The sequence below is a fragment of the Oncorhynchus mykiss genome, chromosome 13 (genome assembly GCF_057628025.1).
Source record: "Oncorhynchus mykiss isolate SJ-2025 chromosome 13, ASM5762802v1, whole genome shotgun sequence".
In the NCBI taxonomy this organism is placed as follows: Eukaryota; Metazoa; Chordata; class Actinopteri; order Salmoniformes; family Salmonidae; genus Oncorhynchus; species Oncorhynchus mykiss.
The window spans coordinates 24,312,503-24,328,979 of NC_143034.1; the positions used below are offsets into that span (position 1 = coordinate 24,312,503).

At 42.1% G+C, this 16,477-nt stretch overlaps 2 protein-coding genes across 5 annotated transcripts; both read left to right on the forward strand.

Moving 5' to 3' along the window:
* The first annotated feature begins 1,332 nt into the window (after window positions 1-1,332).
* Window positions 1,333-7,802, forward strand: LOC110485766 (centromere protein K). 4 transcript variants are annotated; one of them, XM_021556925.3, is made up of 11 exons: window positions 1,333-1,533; window positions 2,107-2,139; window positions 2,242-2,379; window positions 2,484-2,540; window positions 2,652-2,715; window positions 2,839-2,885; window positions 6,033-6,115; window positions 6,215-6,313; window positions 6,541-6,676; window positions 6,878-6,931; window positions 7,235-7,802. In XM_021556925.3, the coding sequence occupies exons 1-11, from the start codon at window positions 1,531-1,533 to the stop codon at window positions 7,388-7,390; spliced, it is 870 nt and encodes a 289-aa protein (XP_021412600.2). In that variant the 5' UTR covers window positions 1,333-1,530; the 3' UTR covers window positions 7,391-7,802. The 4 variants fall into 4 exon arrangements, with proteins under 4 accessions (XP_021412600.2, XP_090051942.1, XP_090051940.1 ...); XM_090195814.1 differs by having other exon boundaries at window positions 1,390-1,533; window positions 2,107-2,148; XM_090195816.1 differs by lacking the exons at window positions 6,033-6,115; window positions 6,215-6,313; window positions 6,541-6,676; window positions 6,878-6,931; window positions 7,235-7,802 and adding an exon at window positions 5,246-5,581 and having other exon boundaries at window positions 1,334-1,533.
* A 273-nt stretch (window positions 7,803-8,075) lies between these two features.
* LOC110485767 (stromal membrane-associated protein 1) lies at window positions 8,076-15,938 on the forward strand. The gene is made up of 10 exons (XM_021556926.3): window positions 8,076-8,394; window positions 8,902-9,035; window positions 9,291-9,376; window positions 9,543-9,618; window positions 10,019-10,087; window positions 11,240-11,315; window positions 11,712-11,833; window positions 12,113-12,338; window positions 14,386-14,747; window positions 15,027-15,938. Exons 1-10 carry the CDS (start codon window positions 8,277-8,279, stop codon window positions 15,159-15,161), a joined length of 1,404 nt encoding a protein of 467 aa, XP_021412601.1. The 5' UTR covers window positions 8,076-8,276; the 3' UTR covers window positions 15,162-15,938.
* Window positions 15,939-16,477: the final 539 nt, after the last annotated feature.

Below are 16,477 nucleotides of genomic sequence, written 5' to 3' on the forward strand. Positions count from 1 at the left end.
ACACCAAAACAGGCAATTTACCATTTACAGAAAACACTTCAATAACAATTTTTAATTCATGCCTGATGGGTGTAGAGTTTTTAAATACACTATCCACCTGCATTCTGTCTGGAGAAGACTACGTTCCAGATTACCACCCCTACGTGAACGTTTTATGTGCTGTGTAGCACAGAAGGACATGGAAGAGACCGGGTGACAGGGGTTGTGCCGAAAATCTTAGTAACAGAAAGCATTTTTGTCTGCAGTTTTCGGTTTGGCTATGTGTTTCAAGTGTTTGTGGCGGTTCTAGCTTGTATGGCGCCCTGGGCGAGCGCCCCGGCAAGATGCCGCCCGTACCGAAATACGCTACTGATTTTGTATGTCTATAAATAAATCTCTTTGACAAAATTCTTCATCTCTCCCATGTCTTATTCGACTCGTATTTTTGAAAGTGTAAGGATAATTATTCAGCCATAATTGTTCTGAAATGTTTATTGCTTGCACACATTTTACTTCCTCCTCTGTTTAATAAAGCACACATACATTAATTATTCATTTCGGTTGCCTATCCGGACGTGGAGTTTGTTCAAGAAAGTATTTGACTCTGATGTGTGTCACAGAAAGTATTTGACTCTAGCCACAAAATTAAGGGAATTTTAAAAAATGGGGGGGGGGGGGGGGTGTCTGGCAGTGGGGAGATTTTCGGCACAACTCCGGCCTCATTAAAATGATTTGCAATAGGGGATTTGGGGTAATTTCTCCTTACAGCACTCTTGAGTACTATAATAAACGTTCTTATCAGTCTACTGGTTTTGCCCACATATTACACGGACAAGAGATAAGGTTTAAGACATTAGATTAGCTGCATGTGAGGAACTATTTGATAGTGTATTGTTTACCAGTTTCAGAGCTGCTGAATACGCTCACTTTTTTTTACAGGAATCTCTACATGCCGTAGAACTACTGCAGGGGTTGAAGCCAGTCACATCGTCCAGTCTTCCAACATTTATTTTTATGGGGACATGAGTGAACATGCCGAGTCTCGGGTGGCTGAGGCCCCTAAAGATCTTCTTGGCCTCCCTTGACACCGGGTGGTGTAGATGTAGTAGTGGAGGCCAAGACTAGCTTGCAAAGCAGCCCTGCTGCGATTTCCTCTGGTCTTGGGGGCGGCAGGCAGTCTGTAAAACAGTGCTAGCTGACATGCATCGCTCAACATTTAAATTACCCACGAGCCCTAATTTGAGAAGGGTGCAACTGCGTTCATGCAATAACTAATAACTAAATAATATTTAAAAAATAATAACTAATGGGGGCTCAAATGCGAGCTGCAGTCGCACACGATTGCGCCGTTCTCAGTGATATGCGTATCAGTACGCAGACCTAACGCTCTCAAACGAAGTACTTCCGCCCATACGTACGTCATCAATACTGGCGGTATTTTGAAAAGGAACTAGCCGTGAAGTTGACAGCTGTATCTCATCTATCTGTGACTGTATGATATAGTAAAATATTATACGTTTTAAGAAAATAAGCCAGCTAACTATTTCAAATATGGTAGGTGGACACGTTGTTTGACAAGGTGAAAAATAGTCGGTTTCCAATTGATGAATGTTCTCCCATTTGTGACGTTAATGATATAACGTTAACTTGTTTTTAGTCGGATATGCTAGTCTTTTTCACTGCTAACGTTTGCTAGCTAGCTGACGTTCGTTTGCTTGTTTTTGAGGTTTTGGTAGCTAGCTATGAGCTGTAATGTTTCTTCCAAGAGTAACGTTACTTCCTGCTTTTATGTAAAAAAACAAACATTTTTTTTACTTTGTCTGACATTTTAACTAGAATTGATGAGGAAGCTGGCTAATTTACAAATCTAGATAACTTAATCTGACTTCAAGGTAATTTCGTAACTCACCAAAGTAAAGATGTTGGTAGAGTGCTGACGAACATTTCTTTGTATGCGCCTGGTGTATTTCCCCCCCCCAAAACATGACTCAAACGACTTTTGAAAATGTTCCGCCATACTCACTGGTCCACGCTATAGACTGCAGATCCAATGCAACGCAATGTGTGGACCAGAGCTCGGTAGTTACCCACTTGTTGATAACAATATTGTGAATTCCTTGTTTTCAGAGTTCGAACGAGGTAACGTTGCAACAGGAGAATGTAAGTAAGGTAGCCAAATATGAGCCTTTAAGCTTTACTGAAATTACAATAAGCTATCCATTCAACATGCATGTCTTAATAATTCTGACATTTTTATCACAGGGACAGCCACTGGACACAGAGTCAGAGGTCCAGGATACTCCAGCACCACCTGCCATTCCTTTCTACACAGAGTGCTCGGAAGCTGCACAGGCACAACTGTTTAACGAGTGTGAAGAGCAGTTTGCCCAGCTAGAGATGGTACTGATCTGTTTACGATGACAGCTCGGTCCTGCACAGACAACTTTGGATGATGTGATGTTATTGTGTTAATGTTAAAATGTAATATTCTGCTTGTTTTTCAGCTTCAGAATGAGATCATTCTCGCAGAGCCTGACTCCGATGAAAACCCTCAAGAACAGGTCAGAGATGGCCCTATTTCCCTATAGCTGAATGAAACCATTAGTATGTGTGATGCATTAACTTTTTGCATGATCTTGCCTTATCTGCTGCATATCTGTTATGTCCAACAGTCTGTGAATAGATTGACAGCTGTAGCAGCTGAGCTGAAGCAGTGGCAGACAAGACGGCCAGAACGTGAGTGTCTGGTTTCTACTCTGAACATCATTCCTTTATAACTAATTGATTGTACTTGTACTGTATGACTGAGACATAAGCATGATATGTACCATCAGAATGTGGTTTACTTTCTATCCGTAGTGTTGTCCACAAATCCTGAGGTGTTACTCGTCGTTGGAGCAGAGGAGGTAAATTCACACAGAAAAATATTTCTATGCAGTTACCTTTTAATATACAGTACCAATCAAATTTGGTCACCTATTCATTCAAGTGTTTTTCTTTATTTTTAATATTTTCTACATTGTAGAATGTGAATAAATCAAAACTATGAAAAAGTGTTAAACCAGTCAAAAATGTTATATTTGAGATTCTTCAAAGTAGCCACCCTTTGCCTTGATGACAGCATTGCACACTTGCCATTTTCTCAACAAGCTTCATGAGGTAGTCACCTGGAATGCTTTTCCGACAGTCTTGAATGAGTTCCCAAATATGCTGAGCACTTGTTGGCTGCTTTTCCTTCACGCTGCTGTCCAACTCATCCCAAACCATCTCAATTGGATTGAGGTCGGGTGATTGTGGAGGCCAGGTCTTCTGTTTTGCTAGCACAGACTGGAATATGTTCCGGGATTCTTTCGATGGTATTGAGGAGTACACCACATCAGTCACTGGCTTTATCAATAAGTGCATCGAGGACGTCGTCCCCACAGTGACTGTACGTACATACCCCAACCAGAAGGCAACATTCGCACTGAGCTAAAGGGTAGAGCTGCCACTTTCAAGAAGTGGGACTCTAACCTGGAAGCTTATAAGAAATCCTTCTATGCCCACCGACAAACCATCAAACAGGCAAAGCATCAATACAGGACTTAGATCGAATCGTACTACACCGGCTCTGACGCCTGTCGGATGTGGCAGGGCTTGCAAACTATTAGACTACAAAAGGGAAGCACCGCCGAGAGCTGCCCAGTGACACGAGCCTACCAGACGAGCTAAATAACTTCTATGCTTGCTTAGAGGCAAGTAACACTGGAACATGCATGAGGGCATCAGCTGTTCCGGACGACTGTGTGATCACTCTCCGCAGCCGATGTGCGGAGAGTGATCTCAAGGCGGATTACCAGGATGTGTAGTCCAAGCATGCGCTGACCAACTGGCAAGTGTCTTCACTGACATTTTCAACCTCTCCTTGTCCGAGTCTGTAATACCAACATGTTTTAAGTAGACCACCATAGTGCCTGTGCCCAAGGACACTAAGGTAACCTGCCTAAATGACTTCCGACCCGTAGCACTCACGTCCTGGTAATCCGTCTGGCCCAGCGGCTTTGTGAATCTTGTTCACATCGGCTACCAAGATCCAGACCAGCTGGTGCTCTCGTGCATGGTTCAGTGTTGCTTGCCTCAAAGCGAGCATAAAGGCATTTAGCTCGTCTGGTAGGCTCGCGTCGCTGGGCAGCTCGCGTCTGGGTTTCCCTTTGTAGTCCGTAATAGTTTTCAATCCCTGCCACATCTGACGGGCGTCAGATCTGGTGTAGTAGTTTTTAATCTTACTCCTGTATTCACGCTTTGCTTGTTTGATGGTTCGTCGGAGGGCATAGCGGGATTTCTTATAAGCGTCCGGATAGTCTCCTGCTCCTTGAAAGCGGCAGCTCTAGCCTTTAGCTCGATACGGATTTTGCCTGTAATCCATGGCTTCTGGTTGGGATATGTGCGTACCGTCACTGTGGGGACGATGTCGTCAATGCACTTATTGATGAAGCCAGTGACTGAGGTGGTGTACTCCTCAATGCCATTTGATGAATCACGGAACATATTCCAGTCTGTGCTAGCAAAACAGTCCTCTAGTGTTGCATCTGCGTCATCTGACCACTTCCCTATTGAGCGAGTCACTGTACTTCCTGCTTTAGTTTTTGCTTGTAAGCAGGAATCAGGAGGATATAATTATGGTCAGATTTGCCAAATGGAGGGTGGGGGAGAGCTTTGTATGCATCTCTGCATGTGTGGAGTAAAGGTGATCTAGGAATTTTTTTCTCTAGTTGCACATGTGTGACATGCTGGTAAAAATTTGGTGAAACTGATTTAAGTTTGCCTGCATTAATGTCCCCGGCCACTAGGAGCGCCGCTTCTGGATGAGGATTTTCTTCACTTATGGCCATAGAGTTGGTTGAGAGCGGTCTTAATGCCATCTTCGTTATGTGGTGGTAAATAGACGTGTACGAATAATATAGATGAGCACTCTCTTGGTAGATAGTGTGGTCTACAGCTTATCATAAGGTACTCTACCTCAGGCGAGCAATACCTCAAGACTTCTTTAATATTAGACTTCGCACACCAGCTGTTCTTGATAAATAGACACGCCCCCACCCTTCGTCTTACCAGACGTAGCTTCTCTGTTCTGCTGGTGCATGGAAAATCTCGCCAGCTCTATATTATCTGTATCATCGTTCAGCCACATCTCGGTGAAGCATAAGATATTAAAGTTAATGTCCCGTTGGTAGGATAATCTTAATCCTAGGTCATCAATTTTATTTTTCCAATGATTGCACTTTAGCAAAAAGAACGGATGGCAGTGGAAGTTTACTCGCTCACCTACGGATTCTCAGAAGGCTGCCCGATCTGTGGCCCCTTTTCCTGCTTCTTTTCTTCAAGCAAATTACAGGCATCTGGGCCTGTTCCAGTGAAGCAGTATATGCTTCTCGTCGGACTCGTTAAAGGAAAACGTTTCTTTCAGTCCGCGGTGAGTAATTGCTGTTCTGATGTCCAGAAGTTATTTTTGGTCATAAGAGATGGTAGCAGCAACATTATGTACAAAATAATTTACACAAAATGCAAAAAAACTAACAAAATAGCACAATTGATTGGGATAATGTAAAACCTCAGCCATGTTCTTCAAATGCATTATGAAAAAAATAACTTTTTAACAAGCCACACCTGTTAATTGAAATGCATTCTAGGTGACTACCTCATGAAGCTTTTTGAGAGAGTGCCAAAAGTGTGCAAAGCTGTCATTAAGACAAAGGGTGGCTACTTTGAAGAATCTCAAATATTAAAATATATTTTGATTTGTTTAACACTTTTTTTTTTTGGTTACTGCATGATTCCTTTTTTGGTTACCACATGATTCCACATGTGCTATTTCATAGTTCTGATGCAATGTAGAAAATAGTAAAATAAAGAAGAACCCTTGAATCAGTCGGTGTCAACTTTTGACTGGTTCTGTACACATTTCAGATATCAGCTATTTTATAGTTATACAGAGCCTTATGCTTATGAAAAGTAAACATATTCATGTTAAACTTTTTTTTTTTTTTTTTTACTTTTCTTTCCTACTTCCACAGTTACAGAAGCTGAATTCACAACTGGAGTTGGTCCTCTCTTGCTCACAAGCCAAGAGAGACACACTGAGAGAGACTTTAAAAAGGTTTTCTTTGAATGTGATTGTTATTCTAAATCTCCAACCCTTTGAATGTTGACATGGAGACAGTAGATTTGACAGTATACATCTGTGTTCCTGTTTCAGTGAACAGAAGTGGTTGGAGGAAAAGAAGGAAGTGTTGAGGGCAGGCACTGAACATGTGGTCAAACAGCGACTGGAAAATGAAAGGTTATCTGAACACAGGTAAGGTACAACAACTGGGTCACGTTTGTTCGGGCACACTGTAAATTAAATTTTTACAAGGCTAAACAAAAAGTTTTTTTTTTATTGAACAGATTTTACCTCCCCGTTTTGGAGCGTTTTCTTTGGTTTCCTGCCTATGAATATGAATGATAGAAAATGACACACACACACCAACACATTGACAACTACCCTGAGTTTAATATGGAAGTATTGCTGCTGCTGTTCAGTGTGTTGCAGGACACCAAGAAGAAGATCCAGAAGATGAAGGATTACCAGAACAGACTGATGGAGACCCTGGCAGACGTACTGGCGGAACACTTCCCACTTCCTACACAGGAGACCAACGCTGACAAGAAGAAAAAGGTGGCAGTCTTAGTGATGTATTATGTGGCTCTGATGGAGGGGTTCCTCAATGGTCACACATTGTTTTTTTTTACGGTTGCATCTAGCTTGGTCTCAGATCTGTTTGTGCTGTGTAGCTAACTTTTTATGTTTTGTTGGGCAAGAGAGCACAAACAGATCTGGGACCAGCGTAGATGGTATCGTTTTTGTTTCCGTTTTCAGAACATTCCTCAAGAGCTGAACGAGAATCTAATTTCACTCAATGAAGTCCTGGAGGTAAGTATCTGTTCGCATGCATTGTTTGTTTTCTTATTCAACCCGGTGCTCTGGTTCAATTTTGTATTACTTTATTACTACATGCTTGAACCAGTAGCAGCTTTATAGTCTAGTTTTTTATGACCCTATGACTATATTTTACACTTACATTACCCTCACATCTTTGTAATGTAGATCAACTTGATCACAGAACAACAAATGACATAACATCCCTACTCACCTCTTGCCCCAATTGAACAACAACATAAGTAATAACCTTAAACCCTTACCTTAAACCTTATCTTCCATTGTTAAAATTGGCAGCTGCTGATGAACACGACTCTGGAGACGCCTCACGATCCCTACATATCGATAGACGAGACGTTCTGGCCCCCGTACACAGAGATGCTGCTGCGCCACGGCATTGCACAGAGACACCCAGAGGACTGTTTCAAGATCCGTCTGGAAACCTTTTATTAACAGTAACTGGTCAGACATCTTGGTTCTAGTTTTGTCAGCGTGTGTAGCAGCCTAGTCCCAGATGTTTGTGCTGTCTTGCCGTCTCATTGTCATGCCATCGATCATAAGCGTTGGTTATACAGTACAAACAGGTCTGGCACCAGGCTAGGTGGATGGTAATATCATGAGTATGTATTGCGATGGTGGCTTGATGGGTCACTGGTTTATAGTGTTATTTCCAGTATGTTTCACAATAGGTTAACCTTTTTGAATGTTTTTTAAAAATATGTTACATAGATATTTATGTTGCTCTCTCTGGCTACTGGAACACAATTTGAATACTTTGGTGAAATCTTACATTGTTATTATGTATATGTTTCCATGTATCAATGTATGCCAGATTTGTTCTTAATAAAAGGAAAAATCAACAAAATATACAGACATTCGTTATTCACTGTAGCACTTTGTTCTAAACCGAAGAACAGAAAACATCTTGATACATCAGTACTTGATTCACAGCAGTCAATTTATAACTCGAGTACTTAAGAACTTGTATAATATTTTTGCAAATACAAAAATTCCCAAGGACAGATAATCTGTACCAACAACACATTTTAAACATTGAAAAATGTTTTTTTTTTTATTGTCAAGAAACCCTGACATGCGTCAGCAGACTACGTCATTCCATCATCCAATCCCGAGAGCCGTTTAGGTATGTTCACCCGCCTCCCGCGAGTTCGTGCATTCTTGTGGGCGGAGAACAAATTTCGGTTCCGGGTGTTTTTACACTTCTCTCGAAGGCGTTCACTTGTCTGATTATGGTCTTAAATCATAAAGTTAAAAAAATTCACCAACATTCAAGGTAGAGAACAGTTTTATTGAAAGAACAAACAGAACATCAGCAAAGATGACAACCCGATCAGAGAGAGAGAAGGCCCTGAAACTCAACGAGCAGCATCAGGCCATTCTGTCCAAAATGCTGAGAGAGGACGACAACAAATACTGCGCCGATTGTGAGGCGAAAGGTAACTATATAACACAATGTGAACTTCGTTAAATGATGTCATTTGATGTTATATAACCGTTTCAGTTATTCGTCTAGCCAGACTCGACTGAGATGTTAGCTGACTATGCTAACTGTAAGTAGCAGCTAGTCTGCTGACACCTTCCTTCCTCTTTAGCCTTGTAGCTACCAGATAAATGCTATCTTAGCTATGCTAGGTAGCATTTTGTCTCCCACCACACCTTGAACCAAGCTTTAGTCATACAAGTGAATGCAAGTTTCGACACCCTTGCACCATGAAAGTCGCCACTGGGAAACTATCCCTAAATGTCAAAACATGTCACTCTAAAAGAATGTACAGGGAAGACCTGCCAATCTGAAGTCCTATTGTGACACCTGCACCACCGGTACAGACAGGTTTTGATAAGTGAATCTTCCGTTACCTGAGCTGTGTTCATTAGACACCTAACGGAAGAGAACAGACTGAAACCGATGCACTAATGAGTACGACCCTGTCTCTGCCTGCCAGGTCCAAGGTGGGCATCGTGGAACCTGGGAGTGTTTATCTGTATCCGATGTGCTGGCATCCACAGGAACCTTGGGGTTCACATATCACGGGTCAAATCTGTCAACCTGGACCAATGGACAGCAGCACAAATACAGGTAATTGGCCAATGTCCAGGATTTATAATATTCATAAATTAGAAATGTCATGTATTGACCTATATTTATTGACACAGACACCTCTCTTTCTTGTATATCCTACTGGCTGAATACAAAGTTGACTTTTTAACCCATACTTATCATGTCCCCCCTGCTGTTTCACTATCCATCCTCCACTCCCCTTTATCTCTGTGCTCCTCTTTCTCTCTTTCCCCCACCCTCTTTCTCTCCATCTCTCCTTCTCTTCTCTAACAGAGCATAGTAGATATGGGCAACTCCAAGTCCAGGCAGCTTTATGAGGCCAATCTTCCAGACAACTACAGAAGGCCTCAGACAGACCAGTATCCTTACAACTACACAGACACACACAGTCTCTCTCGCTCTCTCACTCACTCTCTCTCTCTCTCACATACACACACCGCGGTTCCCAAAAAGCTTCCCGTAACACACGTACTTGCCCCTTTATAATATTGCTACATTTTTTTCCCCCTTAACCCCTGACCCCAGAGCAGTGGAGTTCTTCATCAGGGACAAGTATGAGAAGAAGAAATACTACAGCAAAAATGTGACCAATGGACACAGCGTATGTATCTCACCTCTGACACCATCAAACTGGTTTGCGGATAGTACTAGAATGTCTTATTTGTATGTAGACTCTCCAAAGTGTTGCTTGTTAGGTTAAAGGGATACTTTGGAGTTATGGCAATGAGGCACATTATGTACTTCCCTAAAGTCAGATGAACTCTTGGATAACATTTGAATGTCTCTGGGTCCAGTATAAAGAAAGTTAGAGGTAGTTTCACTAGCTAATGCTAACTAGCATTAGCGCAATGACAGGATATCTGCTAGCATGTATTTCCACAGGTGTTTGTTATATGGCCTAACAATTTGGAACATTATTCAAATGAGATTAGGCCTTTTATCTCTCTTCCTCCATTGATTTTTTTTTTCTTCTAATTTCCTCTTATGATGTTCCTCTACAGCCAAAAGACAAGGAGAGCAAACGAGAGAAGGAAACTGATAGAGGAACCAAGCTGTCATACAATGCCAAAGTACGGTGGTTTTGAATGGGTACATCTATAGACTCCTTATATAAGATTTCTGTCTCAATCCAACCCATATTCCTTTTTCGTCAATCACACTGTACACCCTGTTTGTCTCTTTTTAGCTTTGCAGTCAGAATGATATGTTTATTGTGTTTACAACAATTCCACTCATCATGACACTCCATGCTATAGTGGTCAGGTTTTAGTGGTTTAATGGGAGCAGACTTAAAGGGAAATTCCGCAGCTTTTCAAACTCCTATTAATTTTTCAGCAACATACCATTGTCTACATATGTGAAAACGGCACGTTTCTATGATCTGTGGTTAAAAATATCTAATTGTTTCCCTGTATTATTACAGGGTAGGACTTAAAATCAAGAAAAACGGATGTATTTATTATTTTTTTTGCCAGAGGGGAGTGTATGTTCTTGCTCCCCATGTCACCAATCTCCTAGTGTGTTTTTTAAATGTTTTAACTTTTAATGATGTCATCGGGTAGAACTTTTTAGCTTCGTGATTTTTTTTCTACCAAAAGAAGAAATGTATGGTTTTCACATGTCGACACTGGTATTGTGCTGGAGATAATGAATGAGGTTGAAAAGTGGTGGAATTGCCCTTTAACAGTCTATGGCAAACTGTATTTTCATACATTACAGTTAACAGGTCTGGCATTATACCAGTACTTAATACAACTAATCATCAATTTACAAATGTTTATGGTCACCATGTCCAGCAAACTGATTTGTTGTGGTGCGTCTCACTGTGTAGTTACTTTGACATGTTGATACATTGGTGAAAAATAGACCATCTTTGGGTTTAGGGTTAGAATGCTGGTGCGTCGAGCTCCCGGCATGTTGGTTCCTAGACAAAGCATTGAATGTGGTCAAGTAACCCAAGGCTGAGGATGCACCTAACCTTTGACCTCTACGAGGGCTTGACTGCTGAGGGTTTCAAATATCCCTTGCTTGTCTTATCTGAAGTGTACCTCCTCAGGATCTTTGCTTTCATTATGAACTAAACCTTTGCTCAACCGAAGCCCTGCATATTTAGCCATTAGTCTGGAAGACGCTTAACACATCAACTTCATTATTACTTCCAAGACTACATTATTATTTTTTCACAATCATTTTGCCTTTTCTCTTGGACTCAACCCCTGAAGAGTGAAGAGACCCGCCATGCCCCCAAAGCCAGTCCTGTGAAGACAGCAGAACCTCCCGTCAACCTACTTGGCCTTGGTAAGATTAAACCAGTCAGTTTCCCAAATCGAAAATGAGAGTTTCTTATTGGACAAGTTCAGATAGTCCTTCCTGGTTTTCTTTCGTTTTGTGCCTATTGAATATGACGCTGCTTTGCCTTGATGAATAAAACCCTGGGTGGAAGCCTAGCAGTTAAGAGCTAACTAGGTGAAATTTGTCGATGTGCCCTTGAGCAAGGCACTTAACCCTAATTGCTCCTGTATGGCGCGTCTGCTAAATGACTCAAATGTACTAAACCAGTCAGTTATTCAGAAATGCTGAGTCCTGAACAATACACACATTCATCTTATGTACGTTTTTTTCTCCCCTGTATAACCTGTTTTACACATCTTTTTAACCCCTCTCTGTTGCTCTCTGTCTCCCCCATCTCTCTAGATGCACCTGCCCCTGCTAACAATGGTAGTGCTGCCAGCACAGCAAGTCACGACTTGGATATCTTTGGCCCCATGGTGTCCAACCCCCTCCCCTCATCTAATGCTGCTGCTCAGTTCTCTCAGGTAACACAATCTGATGACCTCACCACTTCCCTGGTCCCTATGGACACCCAGCTCCACAAACATAAAGACGCATACTGAACTTCTATATTTACATGCACATATATTACCTGTACATCTACATCTGAACGATGGCTCAGTTGGTAGGGCATTGTGCTATCAATGCAGTGAGAAATTTGTCTCACACACATCCATGCAGGCCAATGCATGCTAGCGTGAGAGACGTTTGAAGAGCAAGAGACTTTTCTTACGTCGTTCTTAGTTTTTGCTTCCTTCTTCCAGGCTAGCTCCAGTACCCCAGCCAGCACCCCAACACAACCCCCAGCAGCAACCCCATCCTCTGGCTCTGCCCAGGGAAACCTGGACCTCTTCAGTGAGACTGGTGGTGGAGGGGGCATTAAGGGGGAGGACACCGGTGCCAAGAAACCCCTCTCCAAGGACTCCATCTTGTCCCTGTATGGGAACACCAGTATGCCTCAGATGCCCCAGCACCAGCAGGCCCCGCCTGGTAAGGAGATATACAGACACAAGCCTACACATGCACACTATGTACACTCATGCAGGGCTCTACACTGACCTTTTTTACAAGGAGCATGTGTAGGAGCACTCAAAGAAATTTAGGAGCACAATGACAAATATTTGAGGTAACAAGATGTTTTCTTTGTAATAATGGTGTAAGAATGACGGTCATGAATCTGCACTCAGTGTATTCACCATGGCACTCCAGGGCTGCAGTACAGTGAAGTAATCATTTCAACCATTATCATCAGCACTTGTGCTCCTAAATAAAAATTCCAGGTCGTACAACAAAATATTTTGGCGCGTACGCGAGAAAAATGGTTGCACTGTAGAGCCTTGTCATACATAAGTGTGGGCATGTGTGCACATCGTGATGTGACTTTGGTTAATGTGATGAATGTTATTTATCGTTGTTACTCGATTAAATTAACCATGTAACAATTAGCTCATAAGGAATTTGGGGCACCACGGAATAAGTTGTCTAATGAGTTACCATCTCCCGAATGAAACTCTAGAAGAAATATATAAGATATATATTGATAAGTCATTTATTAATCATTACCTCATATCAGTCTCATTCTGAACATTGCAGACTTCTTGAATCCGCAAGATCCCCAACCCTTTCTGATTATTCAGTTCTACACAAATTGATTTCAATTTTGATTTACTAACTAGCTAAATAATAACACATAATACACATTTACATGAGACAAAAGTCTCTAGTGGACTGACAAAATATGATGGCTTGTTACACAATGAAGAGGGGGTGGGGAAAGAGAGGGATAGAGAAAAGGACATTTATTGTGGCTACATTCTAGGACTGTTCTCACATTAATCCTATACTTTGTACACGAACTGCTGCCCGTTTGGGTAAGAAATGCAATGTATTTACATGTAAGTTAGATGTCTTTGTTTGTTGTCTCTGTTGAAACCAATCAATCCTTCTATGGGGAATAGCTCGATGGGTGTAAGGCTCTGATTGTCCACCAGAGGTTACAATATCCTTCTTAGTTGTCCTGGCTTGGAGTGGAGTGTTTCTTCTGAACTTTTCTTCAGATGCCCAATTACCGTCTGAGATGGGATCCTCTCCTTCCTTTCTTGGGTAGATAGTCAGATCTAGATCCCTTTACATGCAAAGCTGTAGACTGTCAATGTTTTGGTCTAGTGAGTTAATCTTCATCTCTTGTTGAGTTTCAGAGTTTCCAGCCATTTGTAATGTTTTTAGCTCACTCTTCACTTCTGCTGGTCTGAATATGTTCATTCTTAGCGAGTCCTTTTAATCACTCTGGTCGGAAAGGGCATTTCCATCACATTGACACATTTGTCTGACCTCATTCGGGGTGTGGCTTAGTTAATGTGCAACGGACATGAAAACCAAAATCACATTCCTATCTTAACAAAAATAGTTTCACCGTTCTTCATATTGTATTAACATCATATTGGATGGAAACTTAACAGCCGAAGGAGGGTTTCCTTCCTAAGGTACAGTATTTGGTGGATACAGTTTTTAAAAACATCACAAAATGAAAAGCAATATAACATGATTATTTTTTAGATCCCCACTGACCATTTTTAACATTCCTATCTTAGAAATATTGTTCCAATATTCATTTTTTTGGGGTGTTATAGTTTTAGCGGCAAAAATATTCTAGAGAACAAAGGCATTCCTTTGGTTGGTGCTGAAGAGCAGGAGAGGGTTCTCTGCTGCATAAGATTTATGATTGCCGTGAGGTGTCATAACTGGCCCAGCCCCCCTCTCCTCTCCTGTGGTCTGAGACCTTTGATCCTTGACCAGGAGAGTCATGACACACACACACCAACCAATAACACAGAGGTTGGAAATGGTCTCCAACTGGCTCTGGGCTATATAAATGCATGCTGTTAAATACCAAACACTTCTAAAGTAACAGGTCACCAACCAAGTTGTTCAGTCACTTTAGTATATCTATGGCAAGCAGTCAAATGTTAACAGAAAATTATATTTTGAAAGAAACTCAAACTGTTCTCAGTATTTCTCCTGTACTTCTCCCTTCCAGCTGGTATATACATGAACCCCGCCCAGATGCAGTTTCCAGTAGGCATCCCCCAGCAGCAGGTCCCTGCTGGCTACCAGGCCTTCCCTGGCATGGGCACAGGCATGCCCCCCACCACCGTCATGGGTGCCATGATGGCTCAGAATGGAGCTGCCATGATGGGACCCAACACAGGCATGATGGTTGGCATGACGATGCCCAATGGTTTCATGGGACAAGCGCCCGCGGCCGGGATGGTTGGCATGGCTCCGAGGATGATGGGGGTACCACATGGGGGAATGCCCGCGGGTATGGTGCCTGCTCAGGGCATGCAGGGGATGTATGCCGTCCAGCCTGGGCAGCAGGGCCACTGGAACATGGGACAGGTATGTTAGTTCTTTTGATGTCACGTTATTTGGCATATTGGGGATTTTCCCATGGGAGTTAACTTCGCATTTGAAGTATAAGATGGTTTTATAAGAATAGAATATCAAGTGTATTTGGGAGGTAACTTAGGTAATGTTACCACATTGCCATACCTAACTATCAAATGTTCTCAGATCTATATAAATGCATTGTGGTCAGGGCTTGGGTTTGTTTTAGTATTAGACAATATTGTGTTTCCCTGACACCTTACTATTCATCTCTCCTACTGTCTTCCCCAGATGAACCAGCAGATGTCAGGGATGAGTCTGAACGGTGCCGGGGGGGCCATGGCCTTCGGTCAGCCTGCCTCCACCATGGGAGGCTGGGCCGCGGCACCCTCCGGTCAGACCCTCAGCAACCAGCTCTGGAAGTGACCCCCCCCCCCCCCCGGAGGTCAAAGGTCAGGGATTGGGGGTCAGGGCAGCGGCAGAGGAGATTGCAACCAGCGGGTCCGCAATCCAGCATCCAACCCCCCCAGCAACCTTACTATGAACTGATGCCCGTTCTCCAATTGATACTGACCACTCTACAACATCGAGCTTATCTGGCTGTTCGCATACTGAAGAGATGCAGTCTTCCTTCCTTGTTTCCTTCAGGTAATCACAGATCCATTGGTGATTGGACAGGTAAAAGCAAGGTGACCGTCTTATTAGTCTGACTGACCCAATCAGATCAGTGATTACTTCAAGGAAGGAAGGAAGCATTTCTGCAAGTATTCAAACGGGGCACATCTCTCTCTTTCTGTCACTTTCTATCCATCGCGCTCTCTTTCCGTCTCTCTTTTGTGAGTAAATTGGGAGTGCTCATACACCATCATACGCAGGCTGGCAGTCAGTGCCTGTTACATGTTGTGGATATCATAACTCTTTTCATTTTCCTTTTTTGGAGGGAAAAAAACGACAACCACAACAACGTAAACAAATACAACAACAAAGACATCATCGACAACATATCGAAAAAGCTGCAGGACCAGTTACACAAGCTTTTATTGTATCATTATAAAAATTATTATAGAGAATTAAAGAATAGTATTTAAACTTTGGGAGAAGACATGGCTATAATTTCTGTGAATACTGCTCTCCTATGTACAGCTCTGTATAACATTTTAAACGACATGTGGTTCCCCTACAAAATAAAGTATGATAAACCAATGTGTCTTGTGTGTTCTAGATTTTAGATTTCTGAGTTCTAGGTTTAGCCATTAACAGCATTCAATGTCAATTCTACCAGAACACCTAAGAAGGTACAGAAGTTTGCATTTAAAACATGTCTACTCCCCCATGTATTTATTATTGTATATATTTTTCCGGGGTAGGCTACACATGCAAATGTCCGGGTGGTATCATTCTTTAACCATCCTTTGCAGAGCTGGCACTACAGTATCACATAAGAGGGAATATAGACACGGAGAGCCAAGAGCTCCCTTTTAAGTAGGCTAAATATTTAATCGAATTTGGTTGATGGTGCAACATGGTAAAAAAAAAAAAAAAACTAATTGTACTAAAATTGACTAAAAAAACGTTTAACTGAATGAAGAAGCACTGAACTGGAGAGCTAGGAAGAAAAAACGAATTCCCAAGCGAGGAAATACACGAGACGTGGTTTTTAGCATTATCTCTTTTGAGTGCATAAAGTGTGAGGGTGTTACCCTAGCTTACTCGATATTCTGCAATCAATTACAAGTATTTGA

Bases quoted from the DNA above. Each gene is read 5' to 3' on its own strand.
- LOC110485766 (XM_090195814.1), top strand. The intron at 2,380-2,483 runs GTACTGATCTGT...CTTGTTTTTCAG, and splicing joins AGTTTGCCCAGCTAGAGATG to CTTCAGAATGAGATCATTCT. The intron at 6,677-6,877 runs GTGGCAGTCTTA...TTCCGTTTTCAG, and splicing joins ACGCTGACAAGAAGAAAAAG to AACATTCCTCAAGAGCTGAA.
- LOC110485767 (XM_021556926.3), top strand. From the start codon at position 8,277: ATGACAACCCGATCAGAGAGAGAGAAGGCCCTGAAACTCAACGAGCAG. The intron at 11,316-11,711 runs GTAAGATTAAAC...CCATCTCTCTAG, and splicing joins CGTCAACCTACTTGGCCTTG to ATGCACCTGCCCCTGCTAAC. The intron at 12,339-14,385 runs GTAAGGAGATAT...TCTCCCTTCCAG, and splicing joins GCACCAGCAGGCCCCGCCTG to CTGGTATATACATGAACCCC.